The sequence below is a fragment of the Brassica napus genome, chromosome A8 (genome assembly GCF_020379485.1).
Source record: "Brassica napus cultivar Da-Ae chromosome A8, Da-Ae, whole genome shotgun sequence".
Taxonomy (NCBI): domain Eukaryota; kingdom Viridiplantae; phylum Streptophyta; class Magnoliopsida; order Brassicales; family Brassicaceae; genus Brassica; species Brassica napus.
In genome coordinates, this window is record NC_063441.1 from 1,055,167 (window position 1) to 1,074,357 (window position 19,191).

General features: G+C 33.5%; 2 protein-coding genes and 1 long non-coding RNA gene across 6 annotated transcripts; 2 read left to right on the plus strand and 1 right to left on the minus strand.

The window, feature by feature from the left end:
• The first annotated feature begins 5,511 nt into the window (after positions 1–5,511).
• On the plus strand, positions 5,512–18,878 carry LOC106360391 (persulfide dioxygenase ETHE1 homolog, mitochondrial-like). Its single transcript, XM_022689727.2, has 9 exons — positions 5,512–5,536; positions 16,809–17,069; positions 17,233–17,361; positions 17,433–17,540; positions 17,626–17,760; positions 18,146–18,187; positions 18,283–18,342; positions 18,422–18,500; positions 18,593–18,878. The coding sequence occupies exons 2-9, from the start codon at positions 16,833–16,835 to the stop codon at positions 18,682–18,684; spliced, it is 882 nt and encodes a 293-aa protein (XP_022545448.1). The 5' UTR covers positions 5,512–5,536; positions 16,809–16,832; the 3' UTR covers positions 18,685–18,878.
• LOC106360392 lies at positions 6,114–16,270 on the minus strand. Of its 4 annotated transcripts, XR_001272747.3 has the most exons (6): positions 16,080–16,270; positions 15,763–15,929; positions 15,598–15,662; positions 15,257–15,518; positions 6,541–6,640; positions 6,114–6,346 (listed from the first exon to the last, which is right to left on the minus strand). It is a non-coding gene; the product is annotated as an uncharacterized LOC106360392 (long non-coding RNA). The 4 variants fall into 4 exon arrangements; XR_001272746.3 differs by having other exon boundaries at positions 15,257–15,662; XR_001272749.3 differs by having other exon boundaries at positions 15,257–15,680.
• Positions 6,562–9,098, plus strand: LOC106360390. The gene is made up of 9 exons (XM_048738438.1): positions 6,562–6,781; positions 6,850–6,946; positions 7,022–7,146; positions 7,238–7,322; positions 7,399–7,525; positions 7,591–7,787; positions 7,866–7,989; positions 8,097–8,315; positions 8,400–9,098. The coding sequence occupies exons 1-9, from the start codon at positions 6,586–6,588 to the stop codon at positions 8,586–8,588; spliced, it is 1,359 nt and encodes a 452-aa protein (XP_048594395.1). The 5' UTR covers positions 6,562–6,585; the 3' UTR covers positions 8,589–9,098.
• Positions 18,879–19,191: the final 313 nt, after the last annotated feature.

A 19,191-nucleotide genomic window follows, 5' to 3' on the forward strand; every position in this document is an offset into this window, starting at 1 on the left:
TACCGATTAACTGCGGAATCTTATTCAGATTAGAGTTGGTCACATGATTTATTTTTATAGAACTATTCCAAATATATTAAATACCAATTAAATTATGAATAATAGTCAATAATAAGATAACAAACAAAAGAAATTGAAATCTTTTTTACTATAATTTTGGTTAACCCTAAACAATACAATTTTCTCTATAATAAAACTTTCTTATATAAATGTATATATATATATATTAGCAAGAAACATATCGGTTAATAATCCGTGATCTGTCAAATAAAAGCACACAAAGATTATCTTAAATAATTTAATAAAAATAGTCTTAAATAGTCTCAACACGAAGACCTCTCTCTTAGTGCTCTGCACTATCTCTTGGTTTCTCCGACTTATTTCACCAAGTCGGTCTTAGATTTTCGTCTTTGTTTCTTGTTGGTTTAGATCTTCTCGTTTTGCTCTTATTCTACTCAACAGTGATGGATGTCTAGATCTTTGATATTTATCTGAACCGGGGGGAATGAGAGTTTGGGGGGGGGAATGAGAGTTTGCGGTTTATCAAGATATATGTATGTTGATCTTTATTGACTGAGTGGTTTGGTGATATATGGTATTTTTGACATCTTGTATATATATTTTCCAATTGTTTTAAAGTCTTTATCTAGTTTTTCTAATCCATTTCAAGTCATTTCAGGTCAAGAGTAGGTTAGGAGGCTCTTGGAGGGACACATGAAGGAAAGAACGCAAATTGGAGTTTTCTTGTGGCATAGCCGGATAGAGCAGCTTGGTGGGTGATCTTGAACGGAGCAACTGCTGAGCCGCTCGCGATTTTTGAAGAAACTATCAAGCTTTTTCGGTATCTGTCCTATTTATCCCATATTTACTCTCAGCCGCTAGGGACCTCATATATACTCTTTTTCTCTATTCTATGATTTTTCTATGCTAGGTTTTGAGAGAGAAACCAGACTCTAGAGCTTTTATTTCGGTATTTGTCCTATTTATCGCATATTTACTCTCAGCCGCTAGGAACCTCATATATACTTTTTTTCTATGCTAGGTTTCTATGCTAGGTTTTTGAGAGAGAATACCTGTGTGCATTCTCGAGCGGGTTTCGTATGGCTACTCCCGCATGGGCCTCCATCAACATACGACCCAATATATAATACCAGTTCCATCCATGTGTACAACTAGAGTTGGGCAATATGATTATATGAACCCGTAAAATCGAATCAAATCAGACATGAAAAATATAACAAATCCGAGCCAAGACTAGTAAGATATTCAAACGAGTCTAAATTTTGGTATATGAAGAATCGGACCCAAATCCAACGCGGACCAAAATATGTCGGGTATCTGAATAAACTAAATTCATAATTATCTACATAAATATATTAATTAGTTTTAGATATAATATCCTAACAATATTCAAAATACGAAAAAATACTCCGAAACTATAGCTAAAAGTAAATATTCGAAGATATCCCAAAATACTTAAAACACTAGAAATACTCTAAATACATACTAGTTCTCCATCCAAATATCTAAATTGGAGTAATTATCATGTTAATTTTAGATATTTAGCATTGAATATTCAAATTTAAATATATACTAGGTCTCCATCCAAATATCTAAATACATACTAGTTCTCCATCCAAATCTATACTATTATTTATGAAGTGATTTTGTTTAGTTGTCATCTTCTCCATGATTTTAGGTAATTTTTACTTATTTATCATTGCTTATTTGTCATATTTTCAATAATTTAAGATAATTTGTTTATCTGCCATGTTTTCAATAATTATAGTTTTGCTTATTTTTCATATCCTCCATAATTTATATTATTTATTATTTTTTATGTTCTTTATAATTTTAGTTAGTAATTTTATTTATTTATCATAATTAAAATAATTTTATGTGGTAATTTTAGTTTTGCTTACTTGTCATATTTTTCATAAGTTTGAGTTATTTTTATTATTTTCATGTTTTATTAATTTTAGAAGATTATTTGTCATATTCCATGATTTAATTTAGGCTCAGTCATTAGTTTTAATAAATAACTTTGTGAATTGTTAGTTTTGAACATATTTAGTGATTATTTAATAAATGTTTTCATTATATTCATAGATAACTATTATTAACGAGTATTAATTTTATAATTTTTTTCATATTATGTTTACTTTTGATATTAAATCTTTTAGTGTTTTATTTATTATTTTTAAAATGAAGTTTGCTTCTCTTTTATACCACCGAATTATCTTAAGAATCAAAATATAAGTCCAAAAATATAATCTCCCGCGGTTAAAAATTAAATAAAAATACACCTTTTACTAGATATATATAATTTATTACTTTTAGTTTATAATTTTTTTATTAAATCAAAGTATTTTTTTAATTATTGTAAATTTGGTTAATAGGTGTCAATATGAACTCCGAGGAAGAAGAAATTCATATAAAATGCAATTATGACTTTGATGAAGAGGGGTTTGATTTCATAAGCTTCATTATTAATTTGGTAATTATGGTTTATTTGTAGATTTACCGTCTATATTATTTTTAAGGTAATAATAAAACTTTATTAGATAATTATAATGAAGATACTTTTACATGTGTAGTTTAGCGATAGAATAGATAAAAGATTTTACAAATACCAACCATTATTTATGTTGTCCTGTAATAGAAAAAATAAATTATATCTCTACTTAATTTAATATTTGAAACTAATTAAATAATTTAGATTAAAATTAAAAATTATGTTAAAATTTGAATTAGTTGGATGTATATTAGTCTGCACAAGTGTGCGGGCCACCATCTAGTATTAATTAGTTTTAGATATAATATCCTAACAATATTTTTTTCAGATTTTAAGGTATATTAGGATTTTTGAATTTGTTTACATAAACTAAATGGATATATTCGAACCTGCAAAAGATCTAAACCGAACCCAAACCAAAATTTATAAATATGCGAAAGGATTGAAATCTTTAACATTGAAAAGCTGAAACCGAATAAACTCGGTACGAACCGAACAGGTACCGGATACAACCCCTATGTATACCAATTAAAACATTTATTTGTGTTAGTTGTCTCTGTGTTTTCTTATGAAAAATATTAAATACTAATTACAAGCCAAAGATCTCTTGAATATTTCAAATCTTTAAATTTCAATTATAAACACCCTTTTTGTCAACCTATTCTCAGTAACTAGCTTACTGGCACAAGGCACATTATACGCAACCTAAAAATCTCCGCGAGTATTATAATTAAAGTCAATTGTCAATGGAACAACGACCAAGTCTCAAAATGGCTCACCTCCAAAAACTTTAAGTAAATATAATTAGAAGTAAGCAGACAAAGATTATTGCTTCTTTTAGAAAACCAAACGATAAGGCGATGACTCCTGTGAAGATTATGGACATAGTGATTGGAGTAATATTCTTGATAATATTCATCTTATGTCTCTTCTACTATCGTTACCGCAAGACAAAGAACGATGGTCGGAAAGAGAGCACCACCGGCTGCTGCTGAAGCGGAAGCAACGCCGCGGCTGCCACAGCACGGCTTCTCACTTTAACGATTGAATTAATTGTAACGACCGCCTTTGGGGTGTTACATTAATTCTCTCTTTTTCTCTGTCTGTTCTCTTTTAAACAGTTTGTGGCTTTATATTTTTGTTTCTGGATATGAAAGAGTTATGATTAGGTCTGTTTGTGCGAGTTGTATGCAAACGTATATATCTGCATGAATCAACATTTTTGTTCTGTTGGTTTTATTCTATCTGTTTGTAATGCAACAATGTTAAATTGTTAATCAATGGTATCTCTGTACGAAAGGGCGGATTATTATTATATTAGTATATATATAATGTTTTAGTTATAATTGAATGGCTTTCGTTGTAATATTATACACGAGGACAGAGTTATTTTCCTAGTGTACTTTTATTTTAATATAGGTAAGATACAAAAAAAAAAATCATTTGTAGAACACATTATATGTGAAGGTCTCAGGGCAAGCGGGAGAAGCATTAGCTTCCAGCCTTCTTAAATTAAATAAATCATCAGTCTCTATTTTTCTAAAAAATTCATTAGTATATGTGGCAAAACTTGTAAAATTCCATTCATGGGTTCGAAGCTATGCAACTCCACTATTTTTTTTTTCTCATTCCGGTCCAATTTTTGAAGGACGGACCTGGTGAAGGATGCTATTTTGTAGTATTTATCATGGTTGATAATATATACAAGTTTGATTTAAAGTCTCTTTTAATCACAGTAAGATTTTCTAATTCACAATAAATTTATAACTGGAAAGAAATTTTAGGAGATTACTTAAAATAATTAATAATATTACTTATGTATATATTAAAAATTTCACGATAAAAGCATTTTCAGTTTGAGTTTCTTAAACTAAATTTACTAAATATTGCTATAATAATATTTTTAAATATATTTTTTGTGTCATTAAAACTTAAAATTTAAAAAAATTTAAGAGTCTTATTTTCTCTTTTTTCTCCTTTTTTCTCTCTTATTTTTATTATTTTTGCATAGAAAAAGATGTTCATATATAAGAGATCACAGATAATAATATATAGTCTAATATTATAGTTTTACCATTATCTTTACTTTTCGGTGGATATAAAACTATTTACATAATATTACGTCCATGAGAATCCAATGAGAGAAAAAAATAATATGTCGGGTTGAAATTTTTTTAAAATATCACTAATCGAAAAGAAACAATAATTTAAAGATATCTACCCAAATTATGGCAGCAGCATCTAAATCGAAATCGTTATACAGAACTAACTACAGATCGTAGCTAGGAAGACACTCCTCCAGTGCCGTCACTAGAAAAAGCATGAAGTCGCCATTGGTGCTTGTTACAACAGTGCTTCTCTGGTTGTGCCCAGACACTCCGACAGTGCCGTCAATTTGATGCATGATAACTAACATTCTTCAATACTCGTGGACTTACGAACCACGTTTATATATGCAACCTCAAATCCTCAATTGATGGCAAATCAGCAAATTTTAGTTATCATGCGACTGATTGCTGTGGTTGGTCGCAAAATGTTTATGCAAGCAAATTTAATTGCAAGTAGCGGTCGTAGATATTTCTACGTAAACGAACATAGCCTTTTTCATTGAAGTAGCTCCAATCCGGATTAAGGAAAGCATTTCTTATAAAGATAATAAATTAATAAAAACAACAATCGTTATATTGATCAGACAATCTAAACTGCAGTTACCTTATTAATTTTACCCAACAAAATAGAACAGCCTGATGATTTAGTGATTCAACCTTCCTAGTGATCAGACAATCTAAACTGCAGTCCATGACCGTTGTCCGTTGACATTTAAAAGAAAAAGTAAGACTGACCCAGTTTACCCAGATTAACTTGTCGGCACACGTTTATTCCCTTTAAATGGGCCCCATGAATATAGGCCCAATAAAATAATGATAAGCTCTAATCCATTCATATCTCTCATTTTATTTGTTACTGCATTTGCACAGTACTGATCCGTTGCGGGTCCCACATTAACACTTTCGTTTCGTATCAATACTATTAAAACAGGAACATGCCCCATTGATAATAGTTGAGTCCAATTTAAAAAAAAATCATCAAAGATATGTAACTGCTTATATCAACTTTATTAACACAACATCTACGAAACAAATCCTAAATATGTAACTGCTAATATGACTTTTATTTAAACGACATCTAAAAAACTAAACTGTTCCATAACCACTTCAATCCTACTTTTAAGGATAGGTATTATGAATGTAAACCAGAATTTAACGAATAATGACGTATTAAAAAAGTTCAAATTTGTGTATATATAGGTGTATTACGTTAATACCCGCAAGGCAACTCCTATTTTTCAGCTAACCAAATCTATCCTACTAATCTCAATTTCGAATTCTTCATGACTTACATAACCTAAATCCACAACCAATTAAGCTCCTATTATAAAGGCCTACATATTCTGCAACAAATAGATAATTTAATTTATATTTATATGTATTTAATTAACAAACTAGAATATTCGAGGAATCAAAACTATTATTCTCAAATCCATTTCGTTTTTAAGAAATCTAACCCTTTATCCCGAGATATATGCACGACTCCTATATCGTTGCGAAAAAAAATTTGATTTTTTATACGATCTTAACTAAATAGCGGTTCCATCAACAGAGGGTGGTTATATATATCCTTCCTACAGCCTATACTCTTATCACACTTCCTAAAATCAAAACTCACGAACTTTATCGCTACAGAAATACCTTTAATCATGGAACTCACTCCTTTGGCTGACATCAAACCTTTCATGACAGAGTATCGTGTACAAGTGAAGGTGCTCCATACCTGGAGGCAATACACAAAACTTTCAGGAGAATCATTGGAAATCATTTTGTCTGATGCACATGTAAGTCTCACATCTTAGCAAACCTATCTATTATTGTTTTCTCTTGCCACTAAACTAAACTGCTATCTAAGATCGAATGGCTTTGCTTTTTTTTTAGGGAACAAAAATTCATGCATCCTGTAAGAAGACATACCTTGATAAGTTGACGAGGAAACTTTCAAATGTGCTTGCTGTTGGAATGTGGAGAAACATTGAAAATTTCTCCATCAATAACCCCGTTGTTTCCTACAGGCCTACAAATCATCAATACAAAATGAATTTCATTTATGGCACTGATATCACTCCATCAACAATCCAAAACGACAGCATGTTCCTGAGTTTGGTGGATTTTCAAACTATTCAGAGTGGAGTGGAAGATCCAAACATCTTAATTGGTATGTATGTTATATAAAATTTTCGTTAATATCTTTATAGTTTGATCTTTAATTTTTGTAACTTACAGATGTTATTGGACAAGTGTCTGATTTGGGAGCTCTTGAGACAGTTCAGTGCTCGGGTAAACCAAGAAAGAAAATCGAATTCAGTTTGACAGACCTTGTGTAAGTTAAACCATTGATTTGGTTTCTTAAAATCATATCACTATAGTTAATACTTTCATATATATATTTTGACAGTGGCCGTAGGATGACTTGCTGTCTGTGGGGAAAGTTTGCTGAAAGCATTAAAGCTAACTGTGATGCAGCTGGTGAAGATTCGGTTATATGCCTCTTACGTTTTGTGAAAATTGGGACTTATAGAAGTAACCCTATTATCCCTTATCATAACATAGCATCATACGTTTATATAGTTTTGATATTACTCACGTTTTATGTTAACATTGTTAATGTCAGATGAGATTCAAATTTCAAACTCATATGATGCTTCTCAAGTCTTTTTCAACCCGCCAATAATGGAGACTGAGGCATTTTTGAAAAGGTATATTGAGTTTTAGTAGAATAGATATATCATTGTTCTGATAATTAAAACAACTGTATTGGTTCACATTTAATAGGGATGTTGCATCCAATGCACTGACGTTGATTGAATCCAACCAAGACAAACTTGAGAGGGAGATAAGACGCGACCCTTGGATGCAATACCCAACTAGAGACATTGCAGAGCTACGTCAATCAACTCAGGTTTTAGAAATATATTTTAACAGTATCCATTGTTAAAGGACTAACGTTTTGGTTATCAAATGTAGACTGAGCAATGCAGAGTCATTGCCACAATCTATGCTATTGACAAGGATTGGGGATGGTACTATTTTGGATGCAAAACTTGCCAAAAAAAGGTCACCCAGATATCGAGAACAGTTAAAATCGTAAATGGAAATGAAACTGTAACTCATGTGTGGTACTGTGAAAAGTGTGATGATAAAGTTACAGAAGTTTTACCAAAGTAAGTTATTTGTTAGATTCTTTTTGTTGTTATCATGATTTTTATTTTCTAAGATACTAATTTTAAATATGTTAACAGGTTCAGGATTCATGTATGGGTTAAAGATGGTACTGGAGAAGCTTACCTAATGCTATTTGACTGGATTGCAAGCGGAATTGTTCCTGAAAATGTTGCTGACTTACTCAACGGTTCATTTGATGAGGTTATATTATTTTTTCTCAACTTCAGTATACACTATTCTTGCAAAAACGTGGGTTCATAATTAAATTAATATAAATGTACTATTCTAAAACATATATTGAATTACAGCTAAAAGATGTTGAGTCTTTTCCTGAGACTATTACTTCTTTGATTGGGAAGACTTTCATGTTTGGAGTTTACATTGAGAGTAGCAATGTTAGTAGCAAGGGTGGGATGTATAAAGTTGGTAAAGTGTGGAAAGATCTGAGTATGCTACTGACTGTTGGTAGCACCACCGAATCATTTACTCAGTCTGATGTTGGAACTACTAATTTAAGTTGTTCACAGGTATGGTTTAGTATTTTCTTATTTATATATGATTACCTTGATCTATATGACTGCACCAAATTGATACATAAATTGCTTTTACAGGGTTCGATTTTACTAACGGACAGTCAAGCAAATGAAGACACTGTGGTAACCCCATCATCAAAACGCAAAGAACATTCCAATGAAGGTGAGCCTGACATAAGTTCTACAACAAAGAAGCACTGCACCAGAGTATTTGTGAAGAAAGAAAAGACCACTAAAGAGGGGCCAAACACCAAAAAAAGTGGCTAATGAAGTGTTCAATGTTGCTTTTTTTTTTTTTTTTGTTGGCTTTACTTTAAAATAAGTGCTGATTTGCTCAATTGTTTCTGTTATTTCAACTTTTATTTGCAATAAAGATCTCAAATATTATAATTTCTTTACATTTTTCTATTTTAATTCACAGTAAAAATATAATTAAACTTTGTCATTCCAAATTCCGAGATTTTTAAATTTATGATATATATTAACGACACATATAATACTTTCTGGACATCTACTCAAAATGTCATATAATTTATTTGGTATTAAAACTTATATAAACGATTTCATGTTGATTATAGATATCTTCTTATATATAGGAAACTAAACTTAACGTATAGTTTTTAATTATTCAATAATAAACGACATCAGTAAAACTAAGCCACGTTCATAAAAAAGCTAACCCTAACACTCATTACAGAACAACGATGGTTTCCAATATCTAACCCATGGAAAACTAACTTCTCTATACACAGTTACCTACACAACCAAACATGAAGAACAAACAAGACAATGCAAGGAAGAGAAAAACAAATACTCAACCTATATTTCTTTCTCCGTCGGAATCTAAATCGTCTGATCAAACAAATTCTGATATTGGCTTGAGATCAGTATTGAGAGATGTTACGAATTTACATCCAACACTACCAAGTTCTGGGAGTACCCAGAATTTTACTCATCCATCGACTGCCTTCAATTCAGCAAATCCATACTATGGTACTTTTTCAGTTATATGATACTGTATTTCTGATGGATGAGTCAGTGAATTAATATTATCAAATTCATGTGTCTATTCTGTTGTTTTTTTGCACCTACAGACAAAGCTAAAGGAAAGCAGCCTCAGTGTTCTAAGCGATTTCGAGCTAATGGTAACTGGTTCCAGTTTTAAAAATATTTGAGAGATTGTGCAAATTGTAGATTTAACAACTAACTAACATTGTTTTTTGCATATTTTTGGGATGGTGAGGAGGTGATTATAACAATAAGGCTTCTCAGTTATCAGACATCACAAGAAGAAGAAGCACATGTCTCAACATTCAACCAAGGAATCTTTTACCAGCCTTCTCCAAGTCAGACAGTGTCAAGCAACGTAATCCGATGGAGTGGCCCACATCTCAACTGAACGAGGCAGAAGAAGAAGATGACTTTCAATCATCTGTTAACCACAGTTCTTCTGGTATTCATAATTATTATCTTTATCTATTCTATTAATTTGCAAGAAGAATTTTGATAAGCTTTTTTTTTCAGAGGAGGGTGAATATTATAGTGATCAGAGTTATGATGTTAGTAGTGAAGATAGTGATTCATATGAAGTATCATCTGGTAACATTGAAGGAAAACCAGTGAATCGAAGTCCTATCCCAGATGAACAAAGGTCTAGGGTTTTGACTATGGCTGATATATTTAGAAACATGTTCCAAGGCGGTGAATCCTCATCTACTACACCTTCTCTGCAAACACTAAAGACTACAGGTAACTGAATAGTCTTTTTTGGTATTTGTAATTCAGTATAACCTTTTTAAGTAACTTGACTTTCTGAATTTATGAATTTGTTACAGAGTACTTAGATGAGGGTGATCCTACTTACATATGTGACTACTGTGGTGCGAAAATGTGGTATGGTGAACGTATTGAAAAGAAAAGAAAGTCCAAGAAACCAAAATTTTCTCTGTGTTGTGGACTAGGTCAAGTTCAGTTGCCATTACTAAAGGAATCACCAGATATTTTGAAAAGATTGCTACATGGTGATGATGAGATCAGCAGCTATTTCCGAGAAAATATCAGGCAGCTTAATATGGTTTTTTCTTTTACATCTCTTGGGGGTAAAGTGGATAGATGTGTTCCTCAAGGACGTGGACCAAAGATGTTTCAACTTCAAGGAGAAAACTATCATTTAATGGGCAGTTTAAAGCCACCAGCTGGAGAAGAACCAAAGTTTTCTCAACTCTACATTGTTGACACAGAAACCGAAATTGACAAAAGAGCTTCCATTATAGGGTATTTTCTGAATTCCTAAAGATTAATATAATACATTATATGATTCTATATTACTTTGTATCCTAAGATTGTCAAATATCTTACTTTTGATGCAGGAAATACAAGAAAAAGGCTGATAAGGCTAAAAAACAGGGTCTGAGAAACAAAGTCATTGAGATGATAGTTGAGATGCTAAACCAAGTAAATCCATATGTGCATCAGTTTCGTTCAGCAAGAGATCGATTCAATACTAACCCTGAGACAACATTTCATATGAGGATTATTAGCAGTCGAGAAAAAGATGGAAGAACATATGATACTCCTACTGCATCTGAAGTTGCTGCACTGATTCCTGGGGATTTCAATTTGGAAATGGATAAAAGAGATATTGTTCTAGAAGAGAAGCAAACAGGATGGCTTAAACGGATAAGTGAAATACATCCTTCTTACCTAGCACTACAGTATCCTCTTATCTTTGCATATGGCGAAGATGGGTTCAGACTTGGCATTGAAAAAAGAGTTACAGAGGCTACAGCTAAGCTGAAGAGGAAAAATATCAGTATGAGACAGTGGTATGCATATCGGCTTCAGGAAAGAGAAGGTGAATCTCATACACTTCTGCACTCTAAAAGGCTATTCCAACAGTTTTTGGTCGATGGTTATACAACCATAGAAGCAAATCGGTTGTTCTATTTGAGGATGAACCAGAAAAGCCTGCGATCAGACAGCTATGATTCAATTCAGCGATCTGAAAACAATGGGAATACAGATATGCACGAGCAAGGAAGCCGATTTATTTTACCAGCCACGTTCGTTGGAGGACCAAGATACATGAAGAATATGTATTTGGATGCAATGGCGATTTGCAAATATTTTGGATTTCCAGATCTGTTTATAACTTTCACATGCAACCCTAAATGGCCTGAAATCACCAGGTATGTTCAGCCACGCAAGCTCAGTCCTGACGACAGACCAGATATCCTATGCAGGATTTTTAAGTGTAAACTAGATCGGCTTATGAGCGATTTAACTGAAAAACATCTACTTGGAAAGACAGTCGCATGTGAGTTTTCTTAATGGTTGTTTTAGTCTAAACTGAATTAAATGGTATAAATTGTGTTTACTAATGTTGTTCTCTTTTTCTAATGCAGCGATGTACACAATTGAATTTCAGAAACGTGGTCTGCCACATGCTCATATTCTGCTGTTCATGCATCCGAAATATAAATTTCCTAAAACAGATGACATTGACATGATCATCTCAGCAGAAATACCAGATAAGGACAAGGAACCAGAGCTGTTTGATGTGGTAAAGGATATGATGATTCATGGTCCTTGTGGGGCAGTTAACATGAACTCCCCATGCATGGAAAATGGTAAATGTTCAAAGCTTTATCCTAAAGATTTTGTGGACAAAACTTCTGTGAACAGAGAAGGTTTTCCAGTTTATAGACGGCGTGAACAACCTGGTTGCTTTGTAGAGAAAAATGGCTTCAAATGCGATAACAGATATGTTATACCCTATAACAAGAAATTATCTGTTCGTTATCGAGCTCATATTAATGTGGAATGGTGTAATCAGACTGGTTCTATTAAATACTTATTTAAGTATATTAATAAAGGGGCGGATCGTTGTACTGTTACTGTTGAGCCACCAGAGAAAGGAGGAGCAAAAGGGAAGAAGTCAAACGATGGAACTACTGAAGTTGAAAAAAAAAACGAGATAAAAAACTTCTTCAATTGCAGGTAAATTTCGTAATGATCTGTCTTCAAAGAATTTTTTAACTTCTCAACGACATCAGTCTTTCTAATTTAATTTTATTTTTTTTTAGATATGTTTCAGCCTGTGAAGGGGCATGGAGGACTTTCAGTTTTCCTATTCACTATCGATCAGTACCTGTTGAGAGACTACAGTTTCACCTACCAGGGAAGCAAATTATTATTTTCAAAGATGATGATACTTATGACAAAGTCACCAATCGCGAGCTTATTGAAAATACTATGTTCACTGGATGGTTTGATCTGAACAAGGTTAGTGCTGTTGCCAGAAGACTCACTTTAGCAGAAATCCCAACAATGTTCACTTGGAATAAGAAGGAGAGAAAGTTTCATGACAGACAGAAAGGATTCAGTATTGGTAGGATCAATTATGCCCCAAGAAAGATTGAAGAAGCTTTCTATTTGCGTGTTCTGCTAAACATAGTTCGAGGTCCAAGGAATGAGGAGGAGGTTCGAACCTTTAATAATGTTGTTTATCCTACATTTAAGAAGGCATGTTTTGCAAGGGGGTTACTAGACAATGATCAAGAGTATATTGATGACATTTTGAGGACGAGTTTCACTGAATCAGCGGCACATTTGCGTCACACTTTTGTTATTATGCTGATATCTGGTAGTTTGTCGGAGCCAGAGGTTGTTTGGGACAATACATGGGAGGTTCTATGTGATGATATCGAGTACAAACGGAGAAAACTACTAAACATGCCAGGTATAATATGATCCTTTTTTTTTTTTGAAAGGCGCGGATCATATTCAGAAAATATGAGCTAATTCGTATGTTTATGTTTTTTTTGTAGATCTATGTTTAAGTGCAGATGAAAAACAACAGTTTGCTCTTCTTGAGATTGAAAAAATTTTAAAGAGCAATGGATTTTCTTTAGAGCAGTGGGAAAATATGCCAAAGCCAGCTCCAGATATTGTTGGGAATGACAATGTGTTGATTTTAGATGAGTTGAGTTACGATAGGGAGAAGCTGAAAGCTGAACATGATCGCGACATTGGTAAACTAACAGAGGAGCAAATGAATATTTATAGAGAGATTGTTGATGCTGTCGTAAATGAAAAAGGAGGTGTCTTCTTTGTTTATGGATTTGGAGGAACTGGTAAAACCTTTCTGTGGAGATTGTTGTCTGCAGCTATTAGATACAGGGGAGAAATTTGTTTGAACACTGCATCAAGTGGGATAGCTTCTCTGTTGCTACAAGGAGGAAGGACAGCACATTCTAGGTTTGGAATACCAATAAACCCAGATGAGTTTTCTACTTGCACACTTATTCCAGGAAGTGATCAAGCTAATTTGGTGAAAGCAGCATCTCTAATCATTTGGGATGAAGCACCAATGATGAGCAGACACTGTTTTGAGTCTTTGGACAGGAGTATGAAAGACATTTTGGGGAACAAGGACAGCAGGCCTTTTGGTGGAAAAGTTGTTGTGTTTGGAGGTGATTTTAGACAAATATTGCCAGTCATACACGGTGCTGGACGACCCGAAATAGTAATGGAGTCTCTTAATTCATCATATTTATGGAAGCATGTCAAGGTGATGAAGCTAACCAAGAATATGAGGCTACTTTCTGAAAACCTGTCTGCTGAAGATGCAAAGGAATTAAAGGAATTTTCAGAGTGGATTTTAGATGTTGGAGACGGAAAGCTTGGAGGAGATAATGATGGAGAAGTTGTAATCAATATCCCAGAGGAGTTTCTTATTACTGATGGAGATGATCCAATTGAATCAATTAGCACAGTAGTGTACGGGGATGTATTTTCCTTACAACATAATAGAGAGCCAAAGTTTTTCCAAGAAAGAGCGATTTTATGTCCCACCAATGAAGATGTCAACAGGATTAACCAGCACATGTTGGATAAATTACCAGGTTATACTATTTATATTGACAAGTTACTTTTGGCTATTGAAATCGCTTAGAATATTATTTTATTTTTTGAGTTTGTAACATGCAGGAGAAGAAAGAATTTACTTAAGCTCTGACTCGATTGATGCTTCTGATAGATTCTCGAGAAATGACCAGGCTCTAACTCCGGATTTCTTAAACACCATCAAGGTTTCTGGACTTCCAAATCACAGTCTTCGCTTGAAAGTTGGATGTCCGGTGATGTTGCTTAGAAACATTGATCACACAAACGGATTGATGAATGGCACAAGGCTCCAGATTACAGAGATGGATGATTTACTGGTTAAAGCGAAAGTGATCACAGGAGAGAAGGTGGGAAAAACTGTGGTCATTCCTAGACTTTCTATTACACCTTCTGACAAGAAATTGCCATTCAAGATGAGGAGGAGGCAGTTGCCTATTGCAGTTGCATTTGCTATTACAATTAATAAGAGCCAAGGTCAATCTCTATCTCATGTTGGTTTGTATCTACCAAGAGATGTCTTCTCTCATGGACAACTATACGTGGCTGTTTCCAGAGTTACATCAAAAAAGGGATTAAAGATTTTGGTTGTTGATGATCAAGGAAAGCCTAAGCGTGAGACAAAGAATGTTGTTTTCAAAGAGGTTTTTCAGAATCTCTAATTTTAGATTTGCTGTGTTTTTCAGATTTAAACTTATTTCAGTTATTTTCAATCAATGTTTAATTAATTTGCAAACTTTAGAAGTGCTATTTTTGTCTCTGTAATATATTCATACAAGCAAAAACTCACAACAGACTTACAAACAAACTATATATATTCTCTTTTTAAACCTACATACATACGCAAAACTACACAACAGACATATAAGTGTATTCACATGTCGTTTCACTCTCTAACAAGCAACATTCGAATACCATTCCAGACATACCAGCAAGCAACATTTGAATTCCATTCCAGACATACCAGCAAGCAACACTCGAGTAACACATGTAACTTCTAACCGCTAACTAAGTTCGGTTTAGTGACTTACATGTTATTCCAATGCTAAAGGTTGTTTCTGAATGCACTCCGTGTTCCTTTCCTCAATGTCGTTTCTGAACTTATTCTTTTTTTCCAGCGGCTCCTGAAAAATAATACAGAGTTAGAACACAAGTTGTAGTAGCTTTTTGTTACGAAATATATTAGAGTTTATCTAATAGAAATATAAAAAAAAATAACAGAGAAGCTATCCCTGATAGGGGCGGGTCAGTAAAGTTGATTTCTCTCCTATCTTCCAGTTTTTTTTATAAGTCCTGAAGAACAAATACAAGAGTTCCATTAGATGACAACATTACAACACAGACTATTTAGATTTATAACTGTAACCAATACATGACTTATCTTATTAGGCAGTACACGTCCTTCATACTTCACTGAAATTTCGTCACTTTCGTTCCCTACCAAAATGATTTCATCTTTTATTTACAATATAGTGCAACTGTTATATATCCTGATTACTAAAAAAAAAAACAGAACGCTTTTGCAAAAAAAACTTACAGATTGGAGTTGAATAGTAAGATGCTGATAGAAACATCAATAGCTGTTATGTTTTCAGACAGCTCCGTTATCCATGGAGACAGAGAAGATCAAATGGTTTCCTTCTAATATACTTCAGACACAAAAACTCATCGATCCAGAAACTAATTCCATCCAGAACAGCTTCACTAAGATTGATCATCGTCCGATCCGACATGCAAAATAAATTACAAAAAGAAAAAATAGTTACTGATCTACTGCAGATTCCAGCTCGAAAATAGTGGAGATTATGACCGTATCTACACTTTAAGCCAAAAAATATACGATATTACAAATACCTGAACGATCGGAGTATGAATCTTCGCAGATCGATGAGAAAGAGACAACCTTTCAATGGTAATAGAGAGAGAAACAAAGATATTTTTTCCCGATGAAAACAGCTGAAACTTAGATTTTTTTTTCTAGGTCTTCTATACCAATTGGGCTTCACGTTTTTTCCTCCCTTTTAAAACTGGTTTACACAATTAAAGTGGGCTTTTCATTAACATGTGAAATTTTTCTGAAATTAACATTATAAACCCATTTTTATTTACATCATAAATTATTATGTGTAATAATAACATTTTATAAGACCCATTTTTATTTACATCATAAATTATTATGTGTAATAAAAATATTTTATAAATCATTATATATAAAATCAAATGATGAAAATTTGTTGGAAAACTATTTTTACAAATATTTAATTACTATTTAAATAGTAAACAAATTTGTAACTATGCTTTGTTAATTTTTTTAACAAAAAAAACAAATTCATAACTGTTTAGGAAAAAAAATCAAAATTAATGCATGAAATGATAATGGCAAGTGTATACTTTTGCAACCTCACAAATTTAATAAAATTATCAAAAGTTCTTACTAAAGTTTTTAAAAAATATTATACACAAATATGATTACAAAGAAAACCACAGATTACAAATAACACAAATGTGAAAATTTCACATCTAACATAAAAAAAAAAAAAACAAAACATATACCCGCCCTTCGGAGGGCGGGTCAAAATCTAGTAAGCTCTCTTAAAACAAACAACAATGGTGGTGGTGACACGTTTCTCACGGCTCCAGCATCTTCTTCTCCTTCAACCTAGATTCCAGCAATCTCGTGTTCTCCGTCGTCCTCTAATCAGAACTCCAACACTCATCAGATCAGTGATGGGTTCTTCTTCCTCTTCCTCCTCGAAGCTTCTCTTCCGTCAGCTCTTCGAGAAAGAGTCTTCGACTTACACTTATCTTCTCGCCGACATTTCCCATCCGGACAAACCTGCTCTGGTAAGTGTTTTTCTTTCGTAAAGATTGGATCTTTCGATATAGGTTTTTGAGAAACTGTGTTTTGTGTCTTGAATGTGATCTGATTATTTTGTCGGCAAAGATGGGAACTTGGATCAGTTTGTGTTTTTGTTTTGTCTTAATCGTATGTGTTTTTTTGAAACAGTTGATTGATCCGGTGGACAAGACTGTGGATAGAGACTTGAAACTCATAAACGAGTTAGGGTTGAAGCTTGTCTATGCTATGAACACTCATGTTCATGCTGATCATGTCACTGGAACTGGTCTTCTTAAGGTCTCTTTCTCTTTTACTCAATATGATTCTTTACATTACGAACGCTTCAATGATCTGTTTTCTTGTTTCAGACAAAGGTCCCAGGTGTGAAGTCCGTAATCTCAAAAGCAAGTGGTTCCAAAGCGGATAAGTTTGTTGAACATGGAGAGAGAGTATCTATTGGTGATTTATACCTCGAGGTTTGAAAACAAGAATGTCACAATAACTAAGAAACTAGAGAGTATGGCGAGTGAGTGATAATGGTTTTGTTTTTTTTTGGTGCAGGTACGTGCTACACCTGGACATACAGCAGGATGTGTTACATATGTGACTGGAGAAGGAGCTGATCAGCCCCAACCAAGAATGGCTTTTACCGGCGATGCTGTACTCATCCGCGGTTGTGGGAGAACCGACTTTCAGGTACACTACTAAACAGAGGAAAATGGATCATATTTATAAAGAACCAAAAACAATAATTTGGATGCATAGATTCTAAGACATCCAAAACCAGATTTTGGGGTTCTAGACAATTTAGCAAGGGTTTATATAAAAAAAATTACAATTTTGGGGGATTATATTTATGTAATTTTTTTTCTTAAAAATTTGGAGACCATAAGCCAATGGTTCAATAGCCTATGCTCAGGACCAGCCATGGTTATAAGGAACCAAAAACCGCAACTTTGATGCATAAGATCTGTGTTATAAGGAACCAAAAACCGCAACTTTGATGCATAAGATCTGTGTTTTTTTTTAATTTGGACATTAATTTAACTTTTCTGATGATGTTTTCCTTGGTGTGTTGCAGGGTGGATGCTCGGATCAACTCTATGAGTCTGTACACTCACAGGCAAGTTTGTCACACTATCTTGTCACTTCACAGGCAGATTGATCATTGATCTATAGGATTTAGTTTTAAAAGTTTTTGTTTTAACCTTTAAGCAGATATTTACATTGCCAAAGGACACATTGATCTATCCAGCTCATGACTACAAAGGTTACGAGGTAATGCAAAAAGGGAAACTGAAAATATGATTCATCCATGACACAGTGGCTTTACATTACCTTTATGTTAATGTTTCAGGTAAGTACAGTTGGAGAAGAGATGCAACACAACCCGCGTTTAACTAAAGACAAGGAAACATTCAAAACCATCATGTCAAGTAAGTTTCTTTCTGCTTAGTGTGTATGCTTAAGCATTGCGGCTTTCCTCATTGTTAGTAATAAACCGTGGTCTTTCTTTGCCCTATAATAGATCTGAATCTGCCGTATCCGAAAATGATTGATGTTGCATTACCAGCAAACATGGTGTGTGGATTACAAGACCTGCCTTCTCAACCCAACTAAAAGACCTTCTACACTGATGTTTCTCTATTTCATTCTACGTCTTATCATAAGCCAATAAAAGGCTCTAGAGAGTTTGTTTGTCTAATAATAAGATCTTTGTTACATTAGATTAAGATACAGTAGAAGTATGTGCAACTTAGGTTGAGCATATGGAGTTTGTGTTGAAAGATTAAAACATATTTGCGTGTTCTACTTTTGTTTGGTTGTCCCTACTTATCCACCACCGTTGAATCTATCACCCTCTTACTAGATTAACTTTAGCTGAATCGTGACGTGACAATGATATCTCATATTCTAGTATGTGTTAGGATCAACCCACGTGGGAAACCACCGGCGTGAGACTTGCATTATATAATATGCAGATGAGGTTTAATATTATTTGAAGCTTGTGATATAGTAGTAGGTGCTTAAACGCTTTATGGTACGACAGGCTATTCGTGCTACAACCAACTGCCATCGTTTTTGGTATCATGGTAGGTAGAGGAACCAGGTCATACCACTGCTCAT